General features: G+C 30.3%; 1 protein-coding gene across 1 annotated transcript in view; it reads left to right on the top strand.

Moving 5' to 3' along the window:
- The first annotated feature begins 1,499 nt into the window (after positions 1-1,499).
- Positions 1,500-27,088, top strand: part of LOC136969433 (caspase-3-like) — a 28,890-nt gene continuing 3,301 nt past the window's right edge. The window contains exons 1-7 of the mRNA XM_067263584.1: positions 1,500-1,673; positions 7,234-7,423; positions 11,159-11,238; positions 11,467-11,637; positions 15,114-15,333; positions 20,630-20,785; positions 22,830-22,930. Of these exons, the coding sequence (XP_067119685.1) occupies positions 1,542-1,673; positions 7,234-7,423; positions 11,159-11,238; positions 11,467-11,637; positions 15,114-15,333; positions 20,630-20,785; positions 22,830-22,930 (1,050 nt within the window). The 5' untranslated portion in view covers positions 1,500-1,541. The remainder of the gene's footprint in view (positions 1,674-7,233; positions 7,424-11,158; positions 11,239-11,466; positions 11,638-15,113; positions 15,334-20,629; positions 20,786-22,829; positions 22,931-27,088) is intronic.

Below are 27,088 nucleotides of genomic sequence, written 5' to 3'. Positions count from 1 at the left end.
GAACAATTTGAAATATTCTCTTTTTAATTACAAGTGTCAGATGTTCTAATATATAGAATGTTTTTTTTTTTTTTTAACTCTTTCCGCCCTGTGGGCACTAAGAGGGCCTCTTTTAGTAGGCCCATTATGGGTTCGGCCAGGCCCACAATGGGGCGACCGGGTGGTGAGAGACGGGGCCCGACATATCCGAACGGACCACCCCCCGAAAAATTCCTGGAGATTATTCGACCCGTTCGGATTCGATCCCGGGTCCCCCAAAGCGGTAGGCTGCAACCTTGACCGCTCGGCCATCCGGCCTTGTAACAACATACTCAAACACTTTTTATTGGTGGTTCAAGGGTAATGAGATTCACTTTGTATCTTTCTATTTATATTATTGTATTACTTGATCACAATGTGGGAGACATGATATTGTAAAAAATATTCCGTTTTAATTAATTGGGGCCAAGCGGGTTCCGTTCCCAAAACTCTGGGAGTTTGGTCGTGGGTTCGAGGACGGACTGACCACGTGGAGTTTTCCGGGTTTTCTCCACGTCTGTAACACCTGAATAGGGAAGACATTCCCCTAGGCAGATTGCCCAAGTGTTGCGTCGCCATAACATAACAAACAACAACAATTAACATTTTCTGGATTGTGAAAAATATATTTTGGCGGCGCTTTTAAAGATTTAAAAATAATAATTTAATGAATAAACGTTATTATAATCCTTATAAAATATTATGTTGATTTTTATTTTTAATAATTTTTTGCAAAAGGGACAAAAATAAAAAGATGTTTTAAATAGACTTCTTCTTATTAGTTCACAAATTATTTTTAAACTAGCAGATAGGCCCGGCGTTGCTCGGGCAAAAGTAATGATAGCGAAAATTAAGATTATTACGTTATAGTCACAGAAGAAAAAGAGTAATTTCGTCAACAAACTAAGTATTTCTAATGAAAGGTCGAATTTGAAAATCGAATATTGTAATATTGTTCGATTTTCACGACGTGTTCTGATTTTATCGTTCGATTTTCATCGAATGTTCTAAAAAAGAAAAGTCGAGAAAAACCGAACTAATCTGTTTAAATTTGAAAATCGGAATGTGTTCTAACATATTACTCTTTTTCTTTTTTTCTTCCAGAGCCCGTGAATCTTGCACGTCGCTTTCTCTTGTTCTCCATTGTTACTTAACACTTCTATTGATACTTAACACTTCCATTGTTGATGGAAGTGTTAAGACCTAATCCTGTCCCCCTCCCCCGTGGGGAAGAATTTCGAAAAATCTCTTCTTAGTGTGCGTTTTCTTAACATACCCTAACTGTGTACCAAATTTCAACTTTCAACTCCTAACCGTTTGGGCTCTGCGCTGATTATTATTATTATTATTATCAACTCGTCTCGATTATATATATAGATTTACGTGATTTTCTATTATTAATGAGTTGGCAACAGTGTAGTGACTCCCGCGAATATATCTCCCGCGAACGGTTGAGGTTTAACGTTATTTAAGTGCCTTGTTTTCTATCAAGTCATAATTTTATTGTTAGGATAAAATTTAAAATGGATATTCTGGAGAGAAATAGAATCAAACGAAATTTAAATAAGTTAATAGAGTTGATAGACTTTGATAAGATTTCACCGTTGTTATTAGGAAACAAAGTATTCACCCTCATAATGATAGAGGATATAAGAGTAAGACAATTACAGTTTAATGTATTTATAAGATTTCATTCTTAATAACAATATATTTCCTGGTTAATGTCACCTATGGTTCCAAAATGGCGGCTCGTCTCTGATTCAAGGGAACAGAAGAAAGAAAAGAGTGGGACGCACGTTCTAACTTAACCTATTCTAATAATTTTGTTGCTAATATGGTAATTTATTAGAATAGGTTAGGTTAGGTTAGAACGTGCATCCCACTGTTTCCTTGCTGGAATCTGAGACGAGCTGTCATCTTGGCTACCTAAGGTAATATTAACCCCTAACCTATTGTAATAAATTACCAAATTATTCTTTTCTTTAGTTTGCTGGAATCAGGGAACACGTTCTAACCTAACCTATTCTATTCTCTAATAAATTACCAATAATTTGGTAATTTATTAGAATAGGTTAGGTTAGAACGTGTGTCCTTGGGCCCACGAAAATTAAAAATTTGCATTTTTAATAGCAAATGCTATCGAGATTCTGGAAGTGTCGCCATAGGGGTTATCTAGGTACACTTTAACCAAAAGTGGAAATCAAAGACAATACTTTCGTTTTCTTATTATATTTGGTACCTGTACTATTCCGTTAATCTGATTTGATCTTAATATTTGCTGTATTTTTGATAAAATCATATGTCAAGATTATATGAATGCAAACTTGCCAACTTACCCTTTCCTTTAACTTTGTATAAAAGTTATAAAAGTCCATTATGAATTTAAACAATGATTGTTGATACAAGTTTGATATGGAAAACGATTACCATAATTTCGCATTGGTATAATTAAAATAGTAAAAATTCAACTTCTAGTTGTATATTTTATGCATAACTTGTTATTTTATGTTATTTGGTTGTAAATTTGCAATTAGAATAATTGATTGATTGATTTATTGATTTAAATTAATTCTTACAATGGAGGAACAAATTAGTTACATAATGTTATTAAATATACATAAAAAAGTAAATTATCACAAAAATTGTAAAGATTTAGAGAAGGAGGAGAAAATCTTAAATAAAGTAAATTTTGACATGTCGTCATTTTTCAAATGATTATACTTGAAATCTTCTCCTAGTACAAAACACTTTAGTTGATATATCACTTGACAAGATCCAAACAAATGTATTGAAAGGTTTTCTTCCTCTTTACTACCACAATAACTACAAGACTTCTCTCTTGATATATTTATCCGATAACCCTTTAACATAATCCGAAATCTATTAAGTCTAAGTTGCATAATAAGGCTTTTCGTGGAAAAACTAGTTTCACAGTTTAAGTAGTTTTTTGTACACCAACCCTGGCGCATTTCGAACAAGTTAACTCGTTTAGCTGAAGTAGACGATATATCCTGATTCCACAGTTGGTCTGACTTAGTTTGAATTATATCATTTAAGTGAGTTCTCAACAATGAAGCTGATTGTGTTGAAAACAAAAAGGAGTAGCCCAAGCTATCAAAAATATTCTTAACTGAAACAGGCCAACTTTTCTTATCAGGTTTAACTGTTGTTAGCAAAACATTATAAGTAATTTGGCGCAAGTCATATGAGGGTAACTCCATAACTTTTGACCAAAACAGAAGAATAGTTTTGACAAATTTCAATTCCAATGGAGGTCTTCCCAATTCAAGACGAACTGCAGAGCTTGAAGCTGAACGCTCTATTTTAAAAAGTCTCTTAAAATATTTCATCTATACTTTTTCCAGTTTAGACAAACTCCAATCCCCAGACCGAGAATAAATAAGTCATCTTAGAACCAATAAAGGCATCAAAAAGTTTAAAGATACTATTTATAGAACTTAGCTTCATTCGTTTTTGTAGAGTAAGCATATAGCCTGTCTTATTCTGTATGTCTTTGGCTATTAAATCGAAATGATGATTATACGCACCTGACGAAGAAAAATGTATTCCTAGATACCTAAAATATGGCACAAAACTAATTTCAGTGTTATTCACAAATATCTTATCAGATTTAAGTAGTCTGCCTCCGTTGCGAAAAACTATTCCCTTCGTTTTTTGTAAGTTAACTGTAAGATCATTTCTTTTAGCATAATTAACTAGCAGAGAAAGTTTTCGTTGCAAACCCGTTTTTGAATCTGCTAGCAGAACTACATCATCAGCGTACATTAAGCAATGCAGATCAACAGATTCTCCAAGAGCAAATTCCGAAGTTTCAAAGGTAGAAAACAGTTGTGGTAAATCGTTAATAAATAATATAAACAACAGGGGGCTTAAAGGTTCCCCCTGAGGCAACCCACTACCGGAAATGACACCTTTAGTATTTGCCAGATTGCCTCTCACATGATATCTTGTGTTATAAAATAAATTTTTTAGTAGCTTAATGAATGGAGTTGAAACTCCTAACAAATGTAACTTTTTCCATAAAATATTTAAATTGATTCTATCGAAAGCCTTTTCCAAATCCACAAATATCGAATAGATTTTACGTCTTTTTCTTGACAAAACATACTGTATTAAACCATTAAGTATAAAGATGTTGTACATAGTCCCTCTTCCTCTAACGAATGCTCTTTGAAACTGGGAAATAACATTAAATTCTATTATCCATTGATTCAACCGATCTGCCAAAATTCCGGTAAACAACTTTCTAAAGGTATTTAACAACAAAAACTAAACCAGCACCTGATCACTCGCTGAGAGATATTTATTCTTAACACAAACGTTTTCAATCCAATCAATGGATCATCATCAGGTAAAATAGAACATTACAAAAAATAGAACAACAAGTTCAAAATACAAAAAATATAACGGCTAACCAATATGTAACTAACAGCACAATAACTTTTCTGAAATATCAAAAAATTAATAAAAATGCTGCTAAAATTAAAAATAAAATAATAATATATAACAAACAAATAGTGTATACAAAATAATAATACTTCTGCCTTAATAAACAAATTAATAACACTAAATGTTAACACTGCTTAATAAGCTGTACAGAGTTTTTCATTTAACAATACATATTGATAAAGCTACTGCTCTTATTTGAAGTTTACAACTGCAAACTTCCATGCGGAAGGAAGTCCTTCGGCATCTCTTGCATTGATGCAATTCCATTTAAGTTTGCTTTTATAGATTTCTAATTTTTCGGCCGTTCTTGCCAAGGACGGGGAGTGTATTTGTTTCAGTATATCTGCTTCATTCCATCTTACTATTGAGCCTTCCGTTTGTGCCATTTGTTGGTCTATTTGCATGCCATTTGATATGTTTGTTAGTGTATTACTATTATGTTTTGTTATCTCAACATGCTCTTTAAATTTGCATTTGTATACATTTTTTTCCTCATAAAATTTTAATATTATTCTTATCTATTTGACAATTGCTATTTTTTATGTGGGTAAACCAAGGAGAACTGTCATATTTTAACCGTATGGCCGCTTCATATTCTTTTATACGTGCTTCTGAAGTCCGGCCTGTTTTCCCTATGTAAATCTTCGGATTTTAGCAATTACAATTAATTTTATAAACAGTCCCTGTTTTTTTCCTTTTATTTACATTTGTTTGGTTTATTCCTAATTTAACATTATGGATATTTTTTAAGATTTTATTAATCAAGGATATGCATTGGTCAAACATAATGCATATAATTTATATATGCATTATGTTTGACCAATTCTTTAATATCTCTAATCATTGTAAAATTAGGTGGTGCAAACAATAGTTGTTGAGATGTACGGTAGTCAGTATACACGTAGGAAAAAAATTCTTCTGCAGAGTGGGTATTTGGTGGAATTTGCCGTGATTCAAAAGAGTGTTTTTTGGTCAATGTGTGAGATCCCTATGAGTAACTTTTTGTGAGATATGGCCCTCTCGAAATGGGTCTTTGTTGGAATTTCGGAGAATCAAAAATAGGGTAAAATTTAAAAGTGAAAAATCAAAGGCTGTTTCTCAAAACAGTTCTAAAAATCAACTGTTTTTTTACTTTACTCAAAACTGCTAAAAGCTCATAAAATACAAGAAGTTCCATTGCACTGACAACTACTGGGCTGTGATTGGAGTCATGCTTTGCACTCCATTAAGTCTATCATATGTTTAACAAGCATAAAATCTGCGGCAAATATCTTGCCCAGGGTGACAATTAGACATAACGTTGCGTTGACTTTTTTTGGATGTTTAAAGGGGTCTAAAATTTAGAGGGGTTTCTCTCCTAATTCAGAGCAGCAATTTTATCCAATTTTTTTAATATTTATAAAATAATATAACAGTACTTAATAAGTCCTCACAATTTCTTTGGATGATACTACATTAAAAAAACTGTGAACACAAAACCTTCAACTTTGACATATTTTTTTGAACAGTTTTCAGACCACACACAAATGTTTTGCATCAAATTCAGCTTCTTCAATTAAACTCCATTTTGTTTCTCCTGCATAAGCTAATATATCATTCAATTTTATTTTGCAAAAGAACATTGTTAATACAATAAAATCTGTTAACTGTAACTCAAGCAATTAACAAAAATGATACTTCAAATAAAAGTTTAAAAAATAAAATCAAATTTTAGTGAAAATGTAAGTTAACGAACTTCACTAACGTAATGTTTTTAAAGTAAAAAAGTTTTCATTGACAGCAATGCCATTTAACTAAACTTGCACACTGCATTCACAAAGTTGTTTTTATAATGAAACTTTGTTACATTAAGTTAAATTTCTCTTAATTTGCTTTTAATTACTGTATTTCAATATTAATATTAAGTCAATGCAGAGTTTATTTTTGAAGACTGGAATATCTTAAGGGGATTATATGTATGTTTTTGTCCAATAAATAATTTCTTACAACCTCTGTTTCTGAACTTAATGACTAAATGGAGAAATATAATCTAATTGAAAATCATAACTATTGTTAAACTTCTGACATTCTCTAACTTTTATTGAGATCAGTCTCTTGAATTACTATGCAGTCTTCTCCTAGATCCGATTGTTTCCATAGTTACAAATGAATTGCAAAACAAAAAATTTTAATAGTAGAAATAAACAGCAATGAATTTCATAAACATACAAATAACACCTTATCCTTGCCGAGAAAATATTTATTTCAAAAACAAACGTTTTCAGCCTGATTTATAGGTCATCATCAGGTTGTAAATGAAATTGGAACTAAAGCATTCCAAAAACTTTGTTTTAATTTTGTTTTGTGTTATTCCATTGGTTATTTAATTTTTGAATTTTGTATTCTATTTTTGGAATGCTTTAGTTCCAATTTCGTTCACAACCTGATGATGGCCTATAAATCAGGCTGAAAACATTTGTTTTTGAAATAAATAATTTCTTGGCAAGGATAAGATGTTACTTGTATGTTTATGTCTGTTTTGCTGAGCACTTTGTGATATTGCAATGAATTTCTTTAGCAATTAATATTAACACAATAAATAAATTGTAATTGTAGGTAGTGGCAACCTGCCAGTTTTGTTATTATCTGTTGGTGATAAAATGGAAATAATGCAGTTTTTAAATAAAAATTTGAGTCTTGATTCTAAGTTTCTTATGCTACTGTATATCAATTACATTAATTTAAATTTATGTTAATTTTTTTCAGACAGAAAACAGTAATAGAGAAAGAAACAGAAAGTTACTAAATGATCTTTGCACTCGAGGTCCAACAGCTTTTAATAAATTCCTTGCTATTTTGAGACAAACAAATCATAAGCAAGCTTTTGATGTTTTATCAGAAAATGAAGAAAATACAAATCAGAGAGAAGACTATGAGAGAGATTCATCTAAAATAGGTTAATAAAATGTTTTTTTTTTTTCTATAAATTATAAATATTTTAAAGATTTACTATTTGAAATTTATAACTTTATATGATATAAAAAACAAAAATAAATATAATTATTAGAATTTTTGAATTTTAATTTGCCTAATTAAATTAATTATTCAATTACAATAGAAACTCTCTATTCGTCACGTCTGACCAGGGGGTGATGAATTACGAAAATTGACAAATTATAGAAAATTCTACGAACAATAATTAAAACACATTTTTGAAATACTTTTATAGTTTTAATTAACACAATATGTAACTTTTAATCTATTTTTTACAAAAACTTTAGGAAACATTTTATCAAAGCTAAGAATATAACTTACAAAAATAACCTTACATACATTAAATCTTGCCATAATGTTAAAAAATTATTATTTTGTTTTTATGTGCGTGTACGTATTACATTTAAAAAGTTTTATTTATTTAACTATTTTTTCACATCCCTTTGTGGTTGCTAAGTTGTGGACATGCTGCATTGTGATTTAAGTTCAGAATTTCTGAATCATTTTTCTGTTCATACCATTCAATACATTTTGGTAACATATCCTCAACTTCTTTGCAATTGAAATGTCAAGAATTAGATATATCGTCTTTGTCGTCATTATCTTTATTTGCATTGTTGTGTCCTTGCTTTATGTCCTTGTTTGTTACTCATTTTATTATTTCATTATTGATCAATATTTCATATCCCAAATCTTAGCTATCCACATTTAGGCAGTCATTTATATCGCCCTGTTCTATTTGAAAAGTGGTCAAGAAACATCATCTAGCAATTGTTTGTTTTCATCACTGTTACTTCTATTTTAAGTGCATCTGATGGCCAAATTTTGTTTCCAACTTCAAGACAGTATTTCATTTGGAACGTTATTCTATGCTTTGTCATTGTTGAAAATTGCATGTTTAGTAATGTATTGTTTCCAAAATTTCTACCCATATCACAAGAAATAAAATGTTGAACAAATATTTTCTGGTAGCAATGCTTCAAATTTTCAATCATTTCCTGATTCATTGGCTTAATGAGAGGTTGTGTTGGGAGGAAGAAAGATGCATTTTATATTTTTATCAACTTTAAATCATTTGTTGGATGTGCTGGGCATTGTTCATAATTAAGTGCTTTTTCTGATAAATTTTTAGATTTAAGATACAATTTCATTTAAACTACAGATACATTTCAAAACTCGGCTGTAAAAATTTCTTGATTCATCCATGCTTTTTTGGGCATAATAATCAACAGGCAATAAATTTTGATGAAAATTTTTCAGAGCTCTTGGTTTCTTAGCTTTCCAACCACTATTAATGGAAGTTTGTGATTTCTATTTTCATTTGACAAACCATAATTGTCAGTCTTTCTTTCCTCATTTTATATCCTAGAGTTGAAGTTTCTGAACCAGATGCTAAAGTTTTCATTGGTAGAGCTTTCCAATACAGACTGCTTTCATCATAGTTATACACTTGTTCTCTACTAAGCCAAAATTTGAAATCTGAGAGATTAATTTTTTACAGAAACTTTTAACACATTCACTGTCAACACTCATAACTTCTTGAATAGACTGCTATTTTTCTGGAATGATAATGCATAGAAACCAAACATCTAATAACTGTTCTTGAAGACACCTGGACTCCAAATTTCTCCCATTTTCTCGGGATTCCCCATGAATGTCAAAATTTTCAAATGCTAGTCTTTTATATAAAATAGTATAATACTATGGTATAGTATATTGTTTTATTTTAATGACATTCATATAAAATTTGTAAAATACTACTTTATTGGAGAATTTACTCACATCAGCAGGGCCATGCCATGCTATGATAGAGGTGGCCGCATAAAACATTTAAGGGACACATATATAAAGATGTACACATCCTCTTGTATACTTCAAATCATCTCTAGACTACTTATAATACCTAATACAATATACAGTAGCGAACCGAAAATCGGAATCAATTGGGGACTGGGGTTGTTCAGATTAGGGATTTGTTCCGATTACCCATTATGTACGAATAAATATATTAACCTGTCCGATGTTCAAATTTTTTTCAGTTGCATGTCGCTTAGTGTTGAATTTTCGTCGATTTTAAGCCTAACAAAAATTTTTATAATAATAATCGAGGCTATCGTATCGTTAAAAATTATTTCTGCATTTTGTACAAACAAAATAAATATATTGAAGAATATAAAAACATGAAAATTATACTTTAGAAGTAAATTTAGTATCAAAAACGTTCGATTCAGCACGACACAGTCCGACTGAAAATCGTGCCGATTACCGGCGATTCTGATTACCGGGATTCCGATTTACAAGTCTCTACTGTATATGTTACATAAATGGTTATTGTTATTCCCTAAACAATACAGTATAATGAAAAAAGTGTTACCTGTTCAGTGTAGACAAAGTCATTGTAGGCTTAATTAAACAGTATGTCAGCAATAAAGCATCAGTTTTTTCCTTCAACATTTACTGATTGCTTTTGTTTAATGATCTGAAAGTGAAATATGTAGAATAAAACTTAAATTTTCTTGTATTTTAAATATTTTAAGTGTTTTTTTTTTTTTTTTTTTTTTAATTTTTCTGAAAATTTTGTCCTTCAATATTTTTGATTTGCAGTTGGTTGAATTCCCAAATGTAGAGCATACTGTAATGCTGACTGTAATTTGAAGTTCAGACTCAAGGTTCCTGCATTTATCTTTTATGCTGTTATCTGTGGCTTTTCCCATGCGGATTTTGCAATTTGATAGAAATAACCCTCCTTCGGTACTTCACTAAGATTCTCAATCATTAGTAGTTACTAATTTGGTAAAATTACTGATTTTTGTTTGTTTCAAACTATGGACTGCTAATCCACCTAAATTCAAGTTTCAAATATTATGGGATTCTGAGATACGATAAATCAGAGTTCAATTTTTTTTTTATGTTTCAAAAAAAAAAAAGACATTATCTGAAAATTCCTAAAGTATAAATATTTACTGAAAAATAGTTTCAGTTACCCCAGTACCTCTTTGTACACCATGTTTGTAGTACTGCCTTTTGGGGCTAAAACTTTTTAAGCCTTAATTCTCTTCCTCTTCCCCATGGGAGAATTTCAAAAAATCCCTTCTTAGTATGCATTTTCATGACATACTCTGTGTACCAAATTTCACCTCTTTAGGTTCAGCGGTTTGCTTTGCACGATGATGAATAAGTCAGTCAGTCAGGACATGTAATTTTATTTATTTACATGATTGTGGTATAATGCAGAGATTTATTTTCTATGATATAGTTCTTGATTGAGAATCCTTATTTCCAATTTATTTACATTGAAGAAAATTGGTTCTGATTCTATAGCCTAGCTTAAAATTGAATTCTTCTACCTCATCATTCAATAATTAAAATTCGAATTGAAGAATTGGATAGAGAGCATTATTTTGGAATACTATAATTAAAGTTCATATTTATAAATGAGAACATGATCATACTAAAAATATTTGTGTGTATGGGGTGAGTCTTTTAATAATAATTTTAGAACATTAATGCTTATTCATTAAATTAAATTTTGAAAAGAATTTCAAAGTAAAAAAATAATATTTTTATGATTGTAATTTGGTTCAATTTCAGTTATCCAACCCATAAGTATTCATTTAAAATAATCATTAATCTTTTAAATCTTACAGAATTTTTGATAACTTCTATTAACTTATTTTTGTTGTTTTGATTTAACAAGATGGTGGCTCAAGAAGAGAACAGCCTGCTCAAAGAATTGAAAAAGTCACACCAGCCACTAATTGGATTGAGGACAATGAGGTAATTTAACATTAAATGAACAATTTTTGTTTATTTTTATAAAATACTGTATTTAAAAAAAAAGCTACAGTATACATATATTATTCAAAGATTATCCTTGGTAATAATGCATAATCTAGAATGCGAAATGTGTCTGAGAATAATACTTTATGATAAATTTTTCAATATAAAAATATTATCATCATTCTATGTATGGCATATAATTGAACTTATTTTAAAATTTTACAGTGTTATAAGATGCGATCCTTTCCACATGGAAAATGTTTAATTGTAAATAATTTTGATTTCCATGGAATAAAGGAAACGAGATTTGGATCTGATCAAGATGTTAAAATGTTGGATTCGGTTTTTACACAATTAAAATATGAAGTTGTTACGCATATAGATAAATCAGCAGAAGTAAGTATTGTTTTAGTATATGCTATCTATAAGATTATATGCCTTTTTATTAACTTCATCAAATTCTTTTAAGCAGACAAATAAAATTAAATAAAAGTATTAAATAGATCTCAAGTGGTTTGAGGTATTTGAGTTGTGCCTTATCAGACATTCTGTGTAACAATTTAGCGTTCTGTAGTTCAACACATACTTTCTCAGTTGATTTCAACATAAATAATAAATAAAAATATTTGTTTTTTTTTTTTGGTAATAAAATGAAATATGGTACAGTAAATTTAACAAAGTAATTATTTATACCATATTTCATTTTATTCTTTATTTATTTTATTACCAAAATAAGCAGCCATTTACTGATACATTAAATTTAGCAAAGTAATTATTTATATCAGTAAATGGCTGCTTATTTACTGAACTTTGATAATTGTGGTGTGGTAGATGCACATTGTGCCTGTATCAGTAAATACCTGTACTGTTTTTTTTTTTTCTTCTATATTGAAACTTTTCAGGCCATAAATCAAAACTGAGCTATAAAACCAGAAGGCTGTTACAGCAAAAAGCTGTATAAAGAGGACCAAGTGTGTATTGTGAGATGAAACAGTTGTTCAAACTGCAAGGTGCTTTTTTCTTACAAAATACTAGGTAATACAAAACCTACAAGATACTTGTTTACAGTAGGTGCCAATTTAGAAAACTGATAAATTCTTTAGTAATTTGAACACAAATTATTTATTGTATTCATTCACACACTTGGCAAATTTCATCATTAAATTTTATTTAGTTGATACGTGTTCATCTTATTTGTACACGTTTTGGGCAGTATGTGCCCCTCCTCAGCCAACTAAAATAGAAGTTCACAAGTTACAACAATATAAAACATATGTTTTTTTAAAACATACCTTTAGATTACAGATCATTGAAAGTTAAAACCATAAAATTCCTTTGCACATTCAACTTGTTGTTATCCAAACCTTTGGCCTTCTAAAAACTTTATACATTAATCATCACTTTTGAATTGATTTTTTTATAATAATACTGTAATTTACATATCTAGTTATTTCATATGAACTGCCCGAAACGTGTACAAATAAGATGAACATGTATCAACTAAATAAAATTTAATGATGAAATTTGCCAAGTGTCTGAATGAATACAATAAATGGTTTGTGTTTGAATTACTAAACAATTACTGGCGCAGTTTCAAGAATACCATGATAATTCTTTTTGAATGTGTTCTAAATCTCTCTAAGCCCTTCCGTTAGAAATTGGTGCTCTGATTTTTAGCCACTGCACTACAAAACTTTTTACTTGATCTATTGACTGCCAGGAAATGCCTTAATTTTTTTTTTTTTAATTTTGGGATAAAAAAAAAGTCCAATGGTGTTAGATCTGGATTATAGGGAGGGTGTGGTAAAATCTCTCATCTGCATTCATGCTGGTAGATCTTGCAGAGTGATCTGGTACATTTTCATGATTGAGTTTTTCCAGGTCATTTTTCTTTTAGAGCTGCAAGCAGTTTTTTTAAAACTGTTTCATAATAGCTTGCAGTTATTGTTCTTCAGTCTTCATCTAATTATAAAGACATGAAATATGGAATGCATATCACATATTTATCAGCACTTTAACAACAATTATAATAATTAAATTAGTGGAATCAGTTCTTAGATTGATAGCTGTGAACAGTCTTTGCCATTTCTGTTTGTCTTGTGCTTTCATTTTCTATTTTCTTTTATTCACTCATTTTTATCTGTTTTAATAAATTTTCTTTTTTGATCTGTTTCTTGGTCTTGACTCATCTCTTTCTTCCAGTATTCTTTAGGTTGTTGTTTTAATGTATGACCAATTTATCTCTTGTGGTAAATACAGGATATGCCAGAAACACCTGACTATTTTTAATTTGCAGGACATGGTAGCCATATACAAAATGTTATTTTCATGAAATAACAATGATACACATTCATTCTCCATTTTAAAAAAAGTGTGCAAAGCAATAAAATAAATATTTATGCCATCCTTCGAAGTAGGTTTTATTTTAAAAATCATCAGTTGTTTCTGGCACACCCTGTATATATTGTTCTTTATCAAGGTTTCTTAGTATGTCTTCATTTCTTTTTTCTCTGTCCATTTTATTTTCATAATGTATCTCCAGCATCATATTCCAAACGTTTGATTTTTATCATCTTTCCTAAAATCCAAGTTTCAGTTCTGTAGAGTCTAATGCTTCAAATACATTTTTTGTTTCTTATTGTAACATTTAGTTTGCCTCAAAAGTTAGATATATTTGAAAATTTAGTTTTTGCGACAGCTATTCTTATTTACATATGTTTTTAGTCCTTCTCCACTGTCTTCAGTTAAGTTTTCCAAATATTGTAGCTTCTGACTTGTAATGTTTTGCAATTTAGATTTATATTGACTTGATTATTACAAGATACTAGAATTTGTTTTCCTTTCATATTTTTGCAGATTCATATTTAAAAAGTTTAGCAATCTTTAAAAAGTTTAGCAATCTGTAATCCTTTTCTGTTGCCATTTTTTTTCTTATCTGCAAACCTAATAGTTTGTATTTTCATTTATTTTAATGTCTGTATTTACTTCATGTTTTGTTTCTTTAATAATATTTTTATGTATACATTGAAGAATATTGATGAAAGAATGCATACTTGACAAACTTCTATTCAAATCTTTGCATTTCATTTATTGGGCTGCAATTTGAAAAATTGTAGACTTATAAATTCCCAGTCGTCTATCCATCTGTCTTTCCTTAATTTTGAGAATGGAGTTAGATGAAAGATGAGATCAGGTATGGAAACCTTAGGGCAGGAGGCCCTGATTAACAATATACGAACTTCTGATGCAAACCGGAAGTAGTGTTATTTCAATTCAAAACTTTTCCCCTGAAAGGTGTTAGATTAGACAACTGGCACAACTCTATTGTTAAAGGAAAAGTATGATGTACAGGGACAAGCCACTACTAGTAATCTGAGGTGGAGAGCATCTTTTTTAAATTAAATAAATAAAAAATATGATTAAAAACTGCAGTTCAGAATTGCAATGATGTCACAATAAATAATAGCTCATTATTTTATAATTCTGTGGTAGTTTTGATATATTTGATATATGATTCTTTTATATTGAATTTTATATCACTTCAATTTGTACAATATTTTAGTGTGATCTTATTTAGAGCAACAAAAGGATTTTCTGTAATGGAATAAAAGAACATAACAGAAACATTAGTGTTATAAATGTATCATATTAGGTGATGGAAAGATCTCTTACCAGGAATATTGTATTTCAGTGGAATAATTAAACTCATTGAAAAAATTACAAAAGTTGCAGTGCAATCCAGATCTATGAATATAGCTGGAAAGAAAATGTTAACAACAGTAAAGACTCATATTGTGATACTTGTCATTGTTGGTATAATATATATTAGTTTTAATAAACAAATACATAAATTTTTAAAATTTTTCTAACAGGATATAAAGAAAATATTTGAAGACTTTTCTAAAGATCCTGAACACTGTTATGCAGATTCTTGCATAATAATAATTATGTCTCATGGGAGAAAAGATATCATTTATGGAACTTGCGGTGATGAAGTTAAGTTAAAAGATATTTTTAAACTATTCAATAATGAAAAGTGTGGTGCATTAAAAAACAAGCCTAAGTTATTTTTTATCCAAGCATGTCAAGGTGGTAAGTAGAAATTGTAATTGTTTAAAAAATATATATCTATATCTATATAATCGAGACGAGTTGATAATAATAATAATAATAATAATCATCATCATCATCATCAGCGCAGAGCCCAAACGGTTAGGAGTTGAAAGTTGAAATTTGGTACACAGTTAGGGTACGTCACAAGAACGCACACTACGAAGAGATTTTTCAAAATTTCTCCCCACGGGGAGAGAGACAGGATTAATGCTTAACATTTCCATCAACAATGAAAGTGTTACGTAACAATAAAAGTGTTAAGAGAAAGCGACGTGCAAGACGCAGATGGAGAAAAAAGAAAAAGAGTAATATGTTAGAACATATTCTATTTTCAAATTTAAACAGATTAGTTTGGTTTTTCTCAACTTTTCTTCTTTAGAACATTCGATGAAAATCGAACGATATAATCAGAACACGTCGAAAATCGAACAATATTACAATATTCGATTTTCAAATTCGACCTTTCATTAGAAATACTTAGTTTGTTGATGAAATTACTCTCTTTCTTTTGTGACTATAACGTAATAATCTTAATCTTCGCTATCGTTACTTTTGTCCGAGCAACGCCGGGCCTACCTGTAGTTTTTTATATATTTTGTTTTTAACTTGTATAGATTTTATACATTTTAAATGTATATATAAATTAACTGATTAAATATTAACTGCTATATATCATCTGTAAAATTTTAAATTTGAATAACATTTTTTCAGTTTTTAAGTTTCCCAAAGAAAAAAGCTTATTTTTTTACTTTTGTGTACTTGATGATACACATTTCAATTAACTTTCTAGGAGTTATATAAATATATTTCTTCATTCCATAATTAAGAGACTATATTAATTTCACTTTACCTATTGCTAAGAATACATTTTTAGTCAAACTGTATAAACATATACAGTAGAACCTTGTTATTTTGATATCAGATAATTCAAAGTCTAAGTCTAGTCTGTGGCCAAGAGAATAGGATTTTGCATATATTATAGTTCAGATAATTCAAAATATTCTCACAATGATATTTAAAGTCATCATCTAGTCTAAGTGACCCACAAAAATATTGTTTAATTTGAAATCTTCTGTCATATTACGTGTTTATAAGGAAAGTTTTCATCTCCAAGTGGCAGTTTCATTTTCAGTTTTACCAATTACATTGTTGATTTATTGGACATCTCTTCAAGGTCATACAGACATTGTATGCTTTGCCAATGAAGAGAGAATTTTTTATTTTTATGGAAGAAATCTGTTTGACATTTAATTATTTTGGACATTTTTCTCAAAAATTTATTGTTTCAATAACTCCAAAGTACATTAAATACATGTGTGTATTTACAACAAAATGCATACATAGCGTTAGCCATTAATACAGCTTGTTTTCATCAGACCACATGATTTTCATAATCTTGAACTCAAGACTGTGAATTCTTTATAGAACTTACCATTGGTCTTCTAGACAAAATTCATGGGTAATTCTTATTGAAGCACTTAAGTTTCTTTCATATGTTATTTTCAGATCTAGTTTTGTTATGTTTTCATTAAGTACACACCAACTAATGGTTTTTTCAAAATAGCTTAAATTACTAATAACTGATAATATTAATGCATTTGACTGAACAAATGAAATTACCTAAGATAATGTCATAATTTTATTCAAGAATTACAAAAAAAAATTCAATTCAAAAAAGTTCAGATAATTCAAAGTTGTGTGGTTTTTTTTTTCCCCTCAAGTTTAGAAATAGTGAGGTTTTACTGTACTCACTATATCGAGGTATGCTGAATATGTTTGTTTATACAGTTTGATATTTAGACTGGGGTTATGATTGGTTTCTAGGAATTATTGATGACAGGACATTACAGCAACAATACAGTAAGACCTCGCTTAATGCTGATTCGACCTAACACCATCTGCTTGAAGCCTTAAAAAAAGCTCAAAATTTACACTGAGTTAAATTATTACGGCATTTTATTGATTCTTACATAATACGATTATTGACAAACACAAACCAATCAGAAAAAGGTGGCAAAAAGGTGTACTTTTTTAAATCTGTGTTTGATTGGTGCAATTTTAGAAAAACTAACATCATGGATGCCATAGGCAATATCTGCTTTGTTTGGCAAGAATTAATTGATAAATGCACGGAGGAAGTGTGGAAGAAGTTATGGCTGAAGGTATCCAAGGATTCTCAACAAGAAGAGTCTATTGCTGTATCGTTAGGTTGTTCAAACTTAACCTAATTGATACAGCAGAACTAGGAGATGTAGACAAACAGGATATTGAGGAGTTACCGCAGGTTTCTGGGGAGAGCCTTATTAACGACGACTTTCAAGAACTGGCAGAACAAGGAATCCATGTAGAACTGGAAAATAGTGATTCTGAAAATGAAGAACCCAAAAATTTCTTTACAGATTTCCTTAGTAAAAGTTTTGTAACGATAACCGAAATTGTTTATCAAATTGTAGCGAACGATCCAGATTTTGAAAGGTGTCAAAAGCAAAACGAGGCATTTTGGATGTGATCTTTTGCTACTGACATTTGCTTAAGGAAAAAAAAAAGCAACAAATGAAACTTCACTTTATTTCATGACTTTATTGCAAAAAAAAAAAAATTTCAGAAAAGCCAGGATCTTCATCACAAAAAATGAACTACTTATTATATTATACATTTCTGTGTGCATATGTTTGGGTAATTTAACATATATTATTATACAAATTACCATATATTCCAGCGTATAAGATGACCCCCGACTTTTACAGTTAAAATAGAGTTTGGGATATACTCACTGTATAAGACTACCCCTCTGCCAACACACACCAAATAAAAGTAAAAAAAAACAATCAGATTTGATTTCAATATGGTAATTTTAATTCAAATGCTTATGACATGCAGGTACTTAGCAGGTAAACTGTCACTTATAAACATAAGGCTATTTGTCATCAAACAGGAAAAATTCGGTGGAAAAACACACTCGCGATAATCACTATCGTCAATCGCGATCATCTTTTTCGCTATCAATTCTTTTCTCCCAATAATTTTCTTTTTATTTCAAGAAAAAGATTGATTTTAGCCCAATTTTAAAGTGAGATGTCGCAACATACCGGCCCACCCTTGTATCCTATTACTGTACCTTCTCCTCTGCCTCTCAGATCTTGTACATGTGCGCCTGCGCTGCTTCACTGCAGTCCTCAGGAGCGAGATCTGAGATGGAGAGAAAGAGGGTACAGTAATAGGATACATACAAGGGCAGGCAGGACGAGTGAAAGATGTGTGCTTTTTCTCGACACAGCGTCGCTCTATCTCTATCCATATCCCGGGCATCCCGGCCATTTGCAGCACCCACCCTATAAGATGACCCCCGACTTTTGAGATTTTCCTGGGTTAAAAAGTTGTCTTATACGCAGGAATATACGGTAATATAAAAATAAATTAAAATTAAAGTAAAATTGGTTTTTGTCGCGTGTTCCCCTATCCCTATTTACTCTGTTAAAATGACCTTAATGCTGTTTCGTTTAGCACTTTGTTGTCTAGGAACGCATTCTCCATGTTAAGTGGGGTCTTACTGTACTTGGATTGTTGTTGCTTTCACAATCAATAATATAATGAGACTATGATAGAATTTTTGGTCATAAACTTCTAACTGATAGCTGTGGACTTTGGACTGAGTAGCTTTAAATATTTTGCTACAGTAGAGTCCAGGAAACATGACTCTTGATAAATCAACATTCCATAAAAGTTGTCATGTTGTTCAAAAAGAAAAAATACATTAAAATTAATTTTTACTCCTACGTTAACACTAGGTCAAGTAAGTTATTGTTCTTTACAGGTGACACTTTGATAATAGCACCAATTCCATGTATTAACAAAGAATATAACCTTTTTCCTAGGTGCTGCTGCAAAACATCATATTGTGAATGTCACTAACTCAAAAGTAGCCACTGAATAGCCATTATTTTTTTAAATTAAAATTTAAATACAAATAGAAATAGGCACTATTAGTACATAGTTAATTCATATACAAATTTGCCCATATAATACCTTTACAAAAATTCTGCTGTTTAGACCAGCATCATCACTGTGCTGTAAAACTTGTCATATTTGATAGCTTGTCACCTCAAGTCCACATTAAGTTGAGTTTGCAGCACTACAGGTACTCCTCACTTTATGACAGAGTTCCATTCCAACGACTACGTCATTAAGCAAATTGGTCAATAAGCGAGGAGCTTGCACCGGGAATATAGGATCATTGTAAAATTATACAAATTATGCAACAAACTTCAAATTTATTCATAAAAAGACTATTATAGTATGCTATCAGCCTATTATAGCCTATTAATCAGCCTTTCTCAGCTATAAGACAAGTATAGTATGCTTAATGTGTATGTCACCATTTGCCACTGATCGACACTCAAGCTGAGAAATGGGATTTCCCAAATTGCAGTCAAAACTCGATTGGTCATAAGTGCGAGTGGTCGTTAAGCAAATAGGTCGTAAAGTGAGGAGTACCTGTACTGTAAATATAAATTTTATATTCAAGAAGGTTTATTCAAGTAAATCATTAAGTTTTTATTTGAAAATTATAACATCAAATATAAACATGATAAAGACTGGATTGAACAAAGAAATTATTAGCAACATTCATATATGCATATACTATATGAATAAAACAGTCATTTATAAATTATATTTTTTAAAGTAAGAAAACTAGATTTACTTTCAAAATTTAAAGGTATTCAGTGCCCTCTCTCTACAATATTAGTGTGTTCCAGAGATTCCAATTCTGTCATGAAAATATTGTAAAAAGAACTTAAGTAGTTTTTTGGTCATTTGTTTTGAGACGTCAGAAATTTAAATTTGCCACAGAGCTTTGCTAGTTCTCTATCTAAAGAATGGTTTTTTAAAATAAAATGTTAGTTTTGTGTAGAATACTAAATAAATAAATAATAAAACATGATAAAAAATTAACAGAGAAAATTTGCTGACGGAATAAATTTTTTTTAATTAAGATGTTATTTAGAATGATAAATTTATTAATGTGTTATCCAAAACACTTGTGTTTAATATTATTGATTGATTTATCATCTAAGCTCTCCCTTGAGACCCAGTTATGAAAATTGAAAGTGTATTATAAAGTGAATATTTATCATACAGTGAAGTTTATTTTCTTATCATTTTGAAGAATCTATCATAGAGATTTATTCTGTGTTAAATCAGTTGTAAAGTGTATAAATTTTTTAAAATTATTATTATTTATAACAAAGTTTTAATTTTATTGAAGAAAATGAAGAAAAACTTGATTCAGGAACTTCACAAAATAGTGATGTCATTCCTTCATTTCGGGAAGTTAGTTCTGATGGAAGTCCTTTTCCTCAAGAAAGAAGTAATTTTATAACGAGATTGCCAACATGGACAGATATGCTGATGACTTACTATACCATCAATGGTAAATTTGAAATAATTTATTTTATTAAAATACAAAATAAGTAAAAGTAGAAATATAAGTCTATCTTTTACAAATATAGAAATATAACATTTGTATATGTAAATGTGATTATAGATATCTTAAGCCTGCCGCAAAGTAGGCAATGCCGTCACTATTGATATGACATCAGGCAATTTTTACGGTCACATGACTGTTTTCCTTCGACAATCTGGCAGTGTAGCTGCTTGTGGTATCACTCGTGATGTAGTTCTACAGAACCAAAGAACATTTCATCTATTCCTCTACGAACTATTGCTCAGTAGTTTGCTTTGTAAAAGGCAACAATCTGCGACAATGATTTGCTGGTGTTAGCTTTGGCTACTTCCATTTGTTGTCTATTTGGTATAAATTTAATAAATAAAGGAAAACAAAATCTGGGACCAATAGACATATATAAACTTGGATAAAATCAATGAAATAATTTATATTCTTACATCTATGAAAATCTATCAAACGGCTTTGTTTCATAATCCCAGCATAGCAAAGACATAGTCAAAACATGACAAAGATCACAGCACAAATGCACATCTTTGTGGCGTACAGCACATATTCCTTTCTTGCAAACTTTCAAATGTGCATGAGTGTCACCAATTGTCACCCAAAACATCAAGTTACTTGGATCTGATCAAATAGATCACCTACTTTTCGTTGAACGGTATGACATAGAGTGACATTGAGTTGATGACTGGGCAATCAATGGTCAACCGTGTGATGATTAAACAAATTTCGATCAACATTGTCTTTGACCAGTTTGCTTTGATATTGCCTAATTTGTGGCAGATTTTACATTACTTGTTTGAATAAATACCAAATTTGCTATGCTACACTAATTGTAATAATTGAATTTAATATCAAAAATTTTCAATATACTGTAAAGATAATTTTAAATGGAGTACGGCTTATGTAATGGAATAGATTACATACTGATTTTAAATTCCGCTTATGAATTAAAGTTGGTTCACGCTATACAATTAGCCAGTGGCAAGCATCCAATTCACAATCATCTATTCATACATTTGCAAGAAATGACATCAAGTATTTAACTATACAACTCTGACAGTCCATCAAAATTATCAATTTTGATGGATTGATTTAATTTTTTTTAATAAATACTTGCAATTAAGATTTAGACTAAACTTCAGTCTAGTATAAAATACAAGCCAAAAAGAATTAAATTATTATACAATGAATTATTTGTGATTAAAAAAGCTTTAAGAAATAAGTTTAATATTGATATTAAAATTATTTTTCTGTTTCATTTTTTTTTTCCTGAATTTATTTTATTATTACAGTAAAATGTGTATTTAAGGGTCAAAATTTCTGGTCCACATGTCATATATAAAAATTAATACCCTGTTAATTTTAAAATGCTTTTTATCTGTAATTACATTAACAGATTTTTTTTTCTTTTGTAATGACTTTTTATTAAAATGAATTTATATACCGTATTTTACAGACTATAAGACACATCTGAATTTTGGAGGCAATTTTTCGAAGAAAAAAGTGCGTCTTATAGTCCGTAAAATACGGTAGTTCATAGTGCATTTAAAATCATGTTGATCTACAATACTTTTTATCATTTACTTAGGTTTATACCATTTTTGTTAAAATTTATTTTTTAAAATCTATACCTCTTCTACATACATACTATTCTTAGGCTAGTTGTGACCACATTATAGTTAATCATTGCACATTAATTGAATCCCTTGGCACATTAAAGTGCATTATAGTGAATTCTGCACTAAATGGAGTTACAAGTGAGGAAGTGAGGTATATCTGTGTAGTACTTTTTCTTAAATATTACAAAATTGGACATGGGTTATAAATTTCCTGCCATGGCTCACTGTATCAGTTTTATTTTGCAAAATAAAACTGATACAGTGAGCCATGGCTTAATCTTATCACTGCTGTGCTATAGTAAAATATCTGTACAAGATGTTATAAATTAAAATGTTTATTTTAATTTGGATTTTTCTATTTTAATATAAACTAATTTTTTTTATAGGATACCGATCTTTCAGAGATGGTTCTTGGTTTATACAGCATTTAATTGATGTATTGATGAGAAGAGCTCATAATACAGATTTACAAGTCATGTTGAATGAAGTAAGTTTTTTCTTTTATTTTTATTAATAATTTATTTATTTAAAGATGTTTATGTTTAGTAATAATAATAAAACTTATATAATACAGTTTTATTCAAATTTAATTAGTAATTAAATTTCAAAAATATGCAGTGTGTGTTGGGATTTTGATATTTGAAGGTGGTTAGAAGTTGAACCCTTAAGTGTGAAATAAATTATTTTGTCATGCCCGATTTCTGTCAGATTATTAACACCAAAGACAGTGATTGTTTAAGTTTTGACGAATAAAGCACAAAATAAACACAAAAAATCTTGCAAGCACTTTCGACATGTATAGAATGTCTTCTTCGGGCCAAATGAAAACAAATTTTTGAACATTGATATAAATTTTAACATTAATGTTAATAAGTTCTAATTGGAATGCATGTATTGTTTTTAAATGTTGCACTATTAGAGTTACACATTTAATTAATGGTTAAACTATAATTGAAAATTATTGGTAGCTATGATTTAATTTTTTAAATAGTGAAACCTGTATTTTTGGGAGCTCTAGAGTGGGCCTATTACATGGATCCAATTTCTCAATAATGTTTTCCAGATGAATAAATAGTCGCGGTCCTCACATTGGATGAGGATGGAAGATTCATTCCACAGGGGTGTCTCCTGTGGAAACCTCCTTTCATTTGTAGTTTTTCCTGCAATAAATGATTCTTTTACTTTTTATTTTGTAATTACTTATATCACCATTATACTCACACATGTACAGTTTTGTTCAATTCCGACAACTCCTTAGTGCACTAAATATTATGGCAATGAGTGTATAATATACACTCATTGCTTTAAAAGTTGATAATAAATTCACAGATGAAAGGATAAAATCACTGTTTTAATTTTTTCGTCAATCTTATTTTGGTTAAATGCTGAAATTTTTGGTTGATTTTTATCAAAGGATTGATCTTTGATTTATTTTATTTAGAATAAGAAATGTAAGTTTATCATAAAGTTAAACATTTATGGATAGAATATCTTTCAAGCACCTTTGTCAAAGCCAATGGCCACCGTCTTTACAAGGAAGAGTTAGTCTTTCTACAGATAATTTTGGATGATATTGTTTGTTTAGTAAGTGTTGTTGTTGTTTTCCTTTGAAGTTGCTTGAGATCTGAGTGTCCAGTATAACTCCAAAAAAGTAAGTGAGTACACGAACAACATATATATTAATAGCTTTAATAGTATGTTTTGCTGGTGTGTTTTTAGTACTGCATGTAATCTGTCTGGTATCTGAGTGTTAATCTTTGTTTTATTTATGCATGTTCTGTAAGTTTGGCCTGTTGGAATCCTAAATATATGTAAAACTCACCTTCTTCCATGGATTTGATATCTCCACTTCTGAGTATAAAGTCTCCTTTCTTCAGAACTATTTCAGAGTGTTTTGCATTTGTTTAGGTTAATATTATGTTTTTTTTATTCCTTTGAACATGATTGATTGATTTGATATTTTATCTGCATTTGTCCATGGATCTTTCATTAATAAAATAGAATAAATAAATAATTAAAAATTTTGGATGTTGGTTTGAAGTATTATGCACAGAATTGCTGTATTGTATCAGATTTAAAGGAAATTTAAACATTTTGAAAAAATTTTTATTGATTATTAACTCAACAGCAATTACAGTTCAGCTTGGTAGGTAATCACCATCAACATCAATCACATTTCTCCACCCGGGCTGTAAGTTGGATGAAGCTGAACCTCCAGCTCAGTCTGGCCAGCTTCTCTAATGTTATCTTTGCTGTATGTACTGGTGTGCTGTTGTGGTGGTATTGGACTTTGTCAATTTTTGGATGAAGTTCTCTGGTTTTGGTGTTCAAACAATCCAGTTGTTCACAGTAGAGTTCTTTTGTGACAGTGATGTTGCTATACCAAATGCAGATCAATGCTGTCTTTTGCACTATTGACTCAGACATTTGCCACAGCTGGTTGACCTTTGTTCATCTATGAATGCTTTAACAAATGCTTCACAGATGAGATGAGCCTTCATTGTACTATGGCCACTTTTGAAGTGATAGAGCAACAGCATGTGAATGTGTTCTTTTGGAAGTTTTGTATCGACAGACATTGCTGATGTGTCTAATACCAATGGAAAATGTGATAAAATGCTGTTTGGTTACTCTACTTTAGAAAGTTTGATGTGGTTATATAACTATTTTTTAGTCATTTCTAGTAAAATGTCAGTGTCTGAATTTTACCTCTACCACCTTTCAATTTTACACTCTATGATATACAAGCAAGTAATTAATTATATATAGCTCTGGCTTGAAAGAACAATTTCTGTCTACAGTCAATGTCAAAGGCAAATGTCCATGACATTGGCCCTTATTCTTCCAAGCCATACATATATGCTATATTATATAAGCTTATGCATGACCTTGGAAACCATCTCCCATTATTATTTTTGTTTGATTTACAATCAATCATATCTGTATATAAATAATATATAGTGTGTGATAAAATTATGGGTCAACATTTTAGGGATAGGTTTTAAAGTGAAAAAATAAGCTTAAAATCTCCTATAAACATTTTTCAAAATGCTTTGTTTTTGAGGTCTAGTTTTCCAAAAACAAAGTATTTTTCAAATTTCCTGCCAAAGCACTAACATTAGAGTTGTCAGTTTTTTAAAGTAATTTTGCATTATTTTTATACAGCTTTTACAGATTGAGGTAACTAAATGTTGCCCAAGTAGGTCCTACTATAATAAATATAAGCCTTATCCATCCATTTTATCCAACTGCTTTACATTAAAAAAACTATAGTTGGAAAGCAAGAGATTTTCAATGTAAATTCACTGTGAATAACATTTTGATTTTTACAGAATTAAATAGGAAAATTCACCAGACAGAACTGCTCAAAATATTCTCTGCATTTGTAGCTACATAATTGATGTTTTGGCAGGCCTATATCTTGAAAATGAAATTGAATTTGCAAAATGTTTAAGCTTAATTTTTACCTTAGAATCTATCCCTAAAATATTGACTGAGTTTTATTTGAGTTTTGACACAGGGAGCCGGATGGCTCCCTGTGTCGTTGCACTGTCAGGGTATGAGAGAGCAATGGACTGCATTTCAGTTTATTGGGCAAATTTCACAGAATGGAAACCAAACTAATAAGTAAAACATGACTTCAATGCTTTAATTGGAACAGTAGAAGAATAAGGAATTTTGCAATTTTGATGTATTTTAGGGTTCTTCTGAAAATACTGTATATCAGCAATACATACACTAATGTCAGTTAGGCCTAATGGTTAGCAGAGAGAAAGCAATTTTGTCTTTCACTCAAGCAATTCAGTTTTCCGGAGGGAGTTAGCATAGTGGGATGTATCACACCATGATCTTGTCTGAGGCAGACCTGAATTTAAGCTATTGACCCTGCTTCAGATTGGATCGTTGTTGGGTCGGATGATTTCTTTAAAAGTGAAGGATGAGGACCCCAGACAATTTTTTTCAGTGTCTCAACCAATTTCGAAAGAAAGCTAGAGTTCCCTTGGAAGGTGTTTTAGTGTCAATTTTATTTAAAATTCTGAAATCTTTGCCAAGACGTCAAGAAATGATTTTACACTTTCAAGTAAAATTGCCTTGCTGGATAAAATTAAAAGCCAGCCATTGAATACAAGTTATCATGGACTTGCTGATATAACTGGTGTTTCAAAATCTACCATTGTGCATCTCCTACAACAAGAAAATCAGCTGCATGAGGAGTGGGCATTACAAAAAGAAATTCCAGGAACATTCAAAATTCTTTGGGAGACAATATCAAATACAAAAAGTGTGATGGAAAGGATCCAGAAGTTGAAGACGAGTTAGATCAATGATTTTCTGTGGTTAGTGGATGAAGCATAAATATCAGCAGGCCCAGTGTTGAAGGTGAAGTCAGAGGAGATCGCTAAAAGGCTAAGTCACAATGATTTTAAAGCAACTGATTGGCAATATCAAATACAAAAAGGGGAGTACAGATAATGTAAGTGCTGAAAAATGGCAAAAAACTAAAATTCCTACATTTTTAGAGAATTTTTGTTCAGATGCTATTTACAACACTGACAAAACCAGCCTCTATTATCGTTCTATGCCGGATGGCTCTGTGTCGTTGCACTGTCAGGGTATGAGAGAGCAATGGACTGCATTTCTGTGT

This window comes from Centruroides vittatus, unplaced genomic scaffold (assembly GCF_030686945.1).
Source record: "Centruroides vittatus isolate TY-2023 unplaced genomic scaffold, ASM3068694v2 contig_1787, whole genome shotgun sequence".
Lineage (NCBI taxonomy): Eukaryota > Metazoa > Arthropoda > Arachnida > Scorpiones > Buthidae > Centruroides > Centruroides vittatus.
This window is presented reverse-complemented; position numbering and strand designations above follow the sequence as displayed.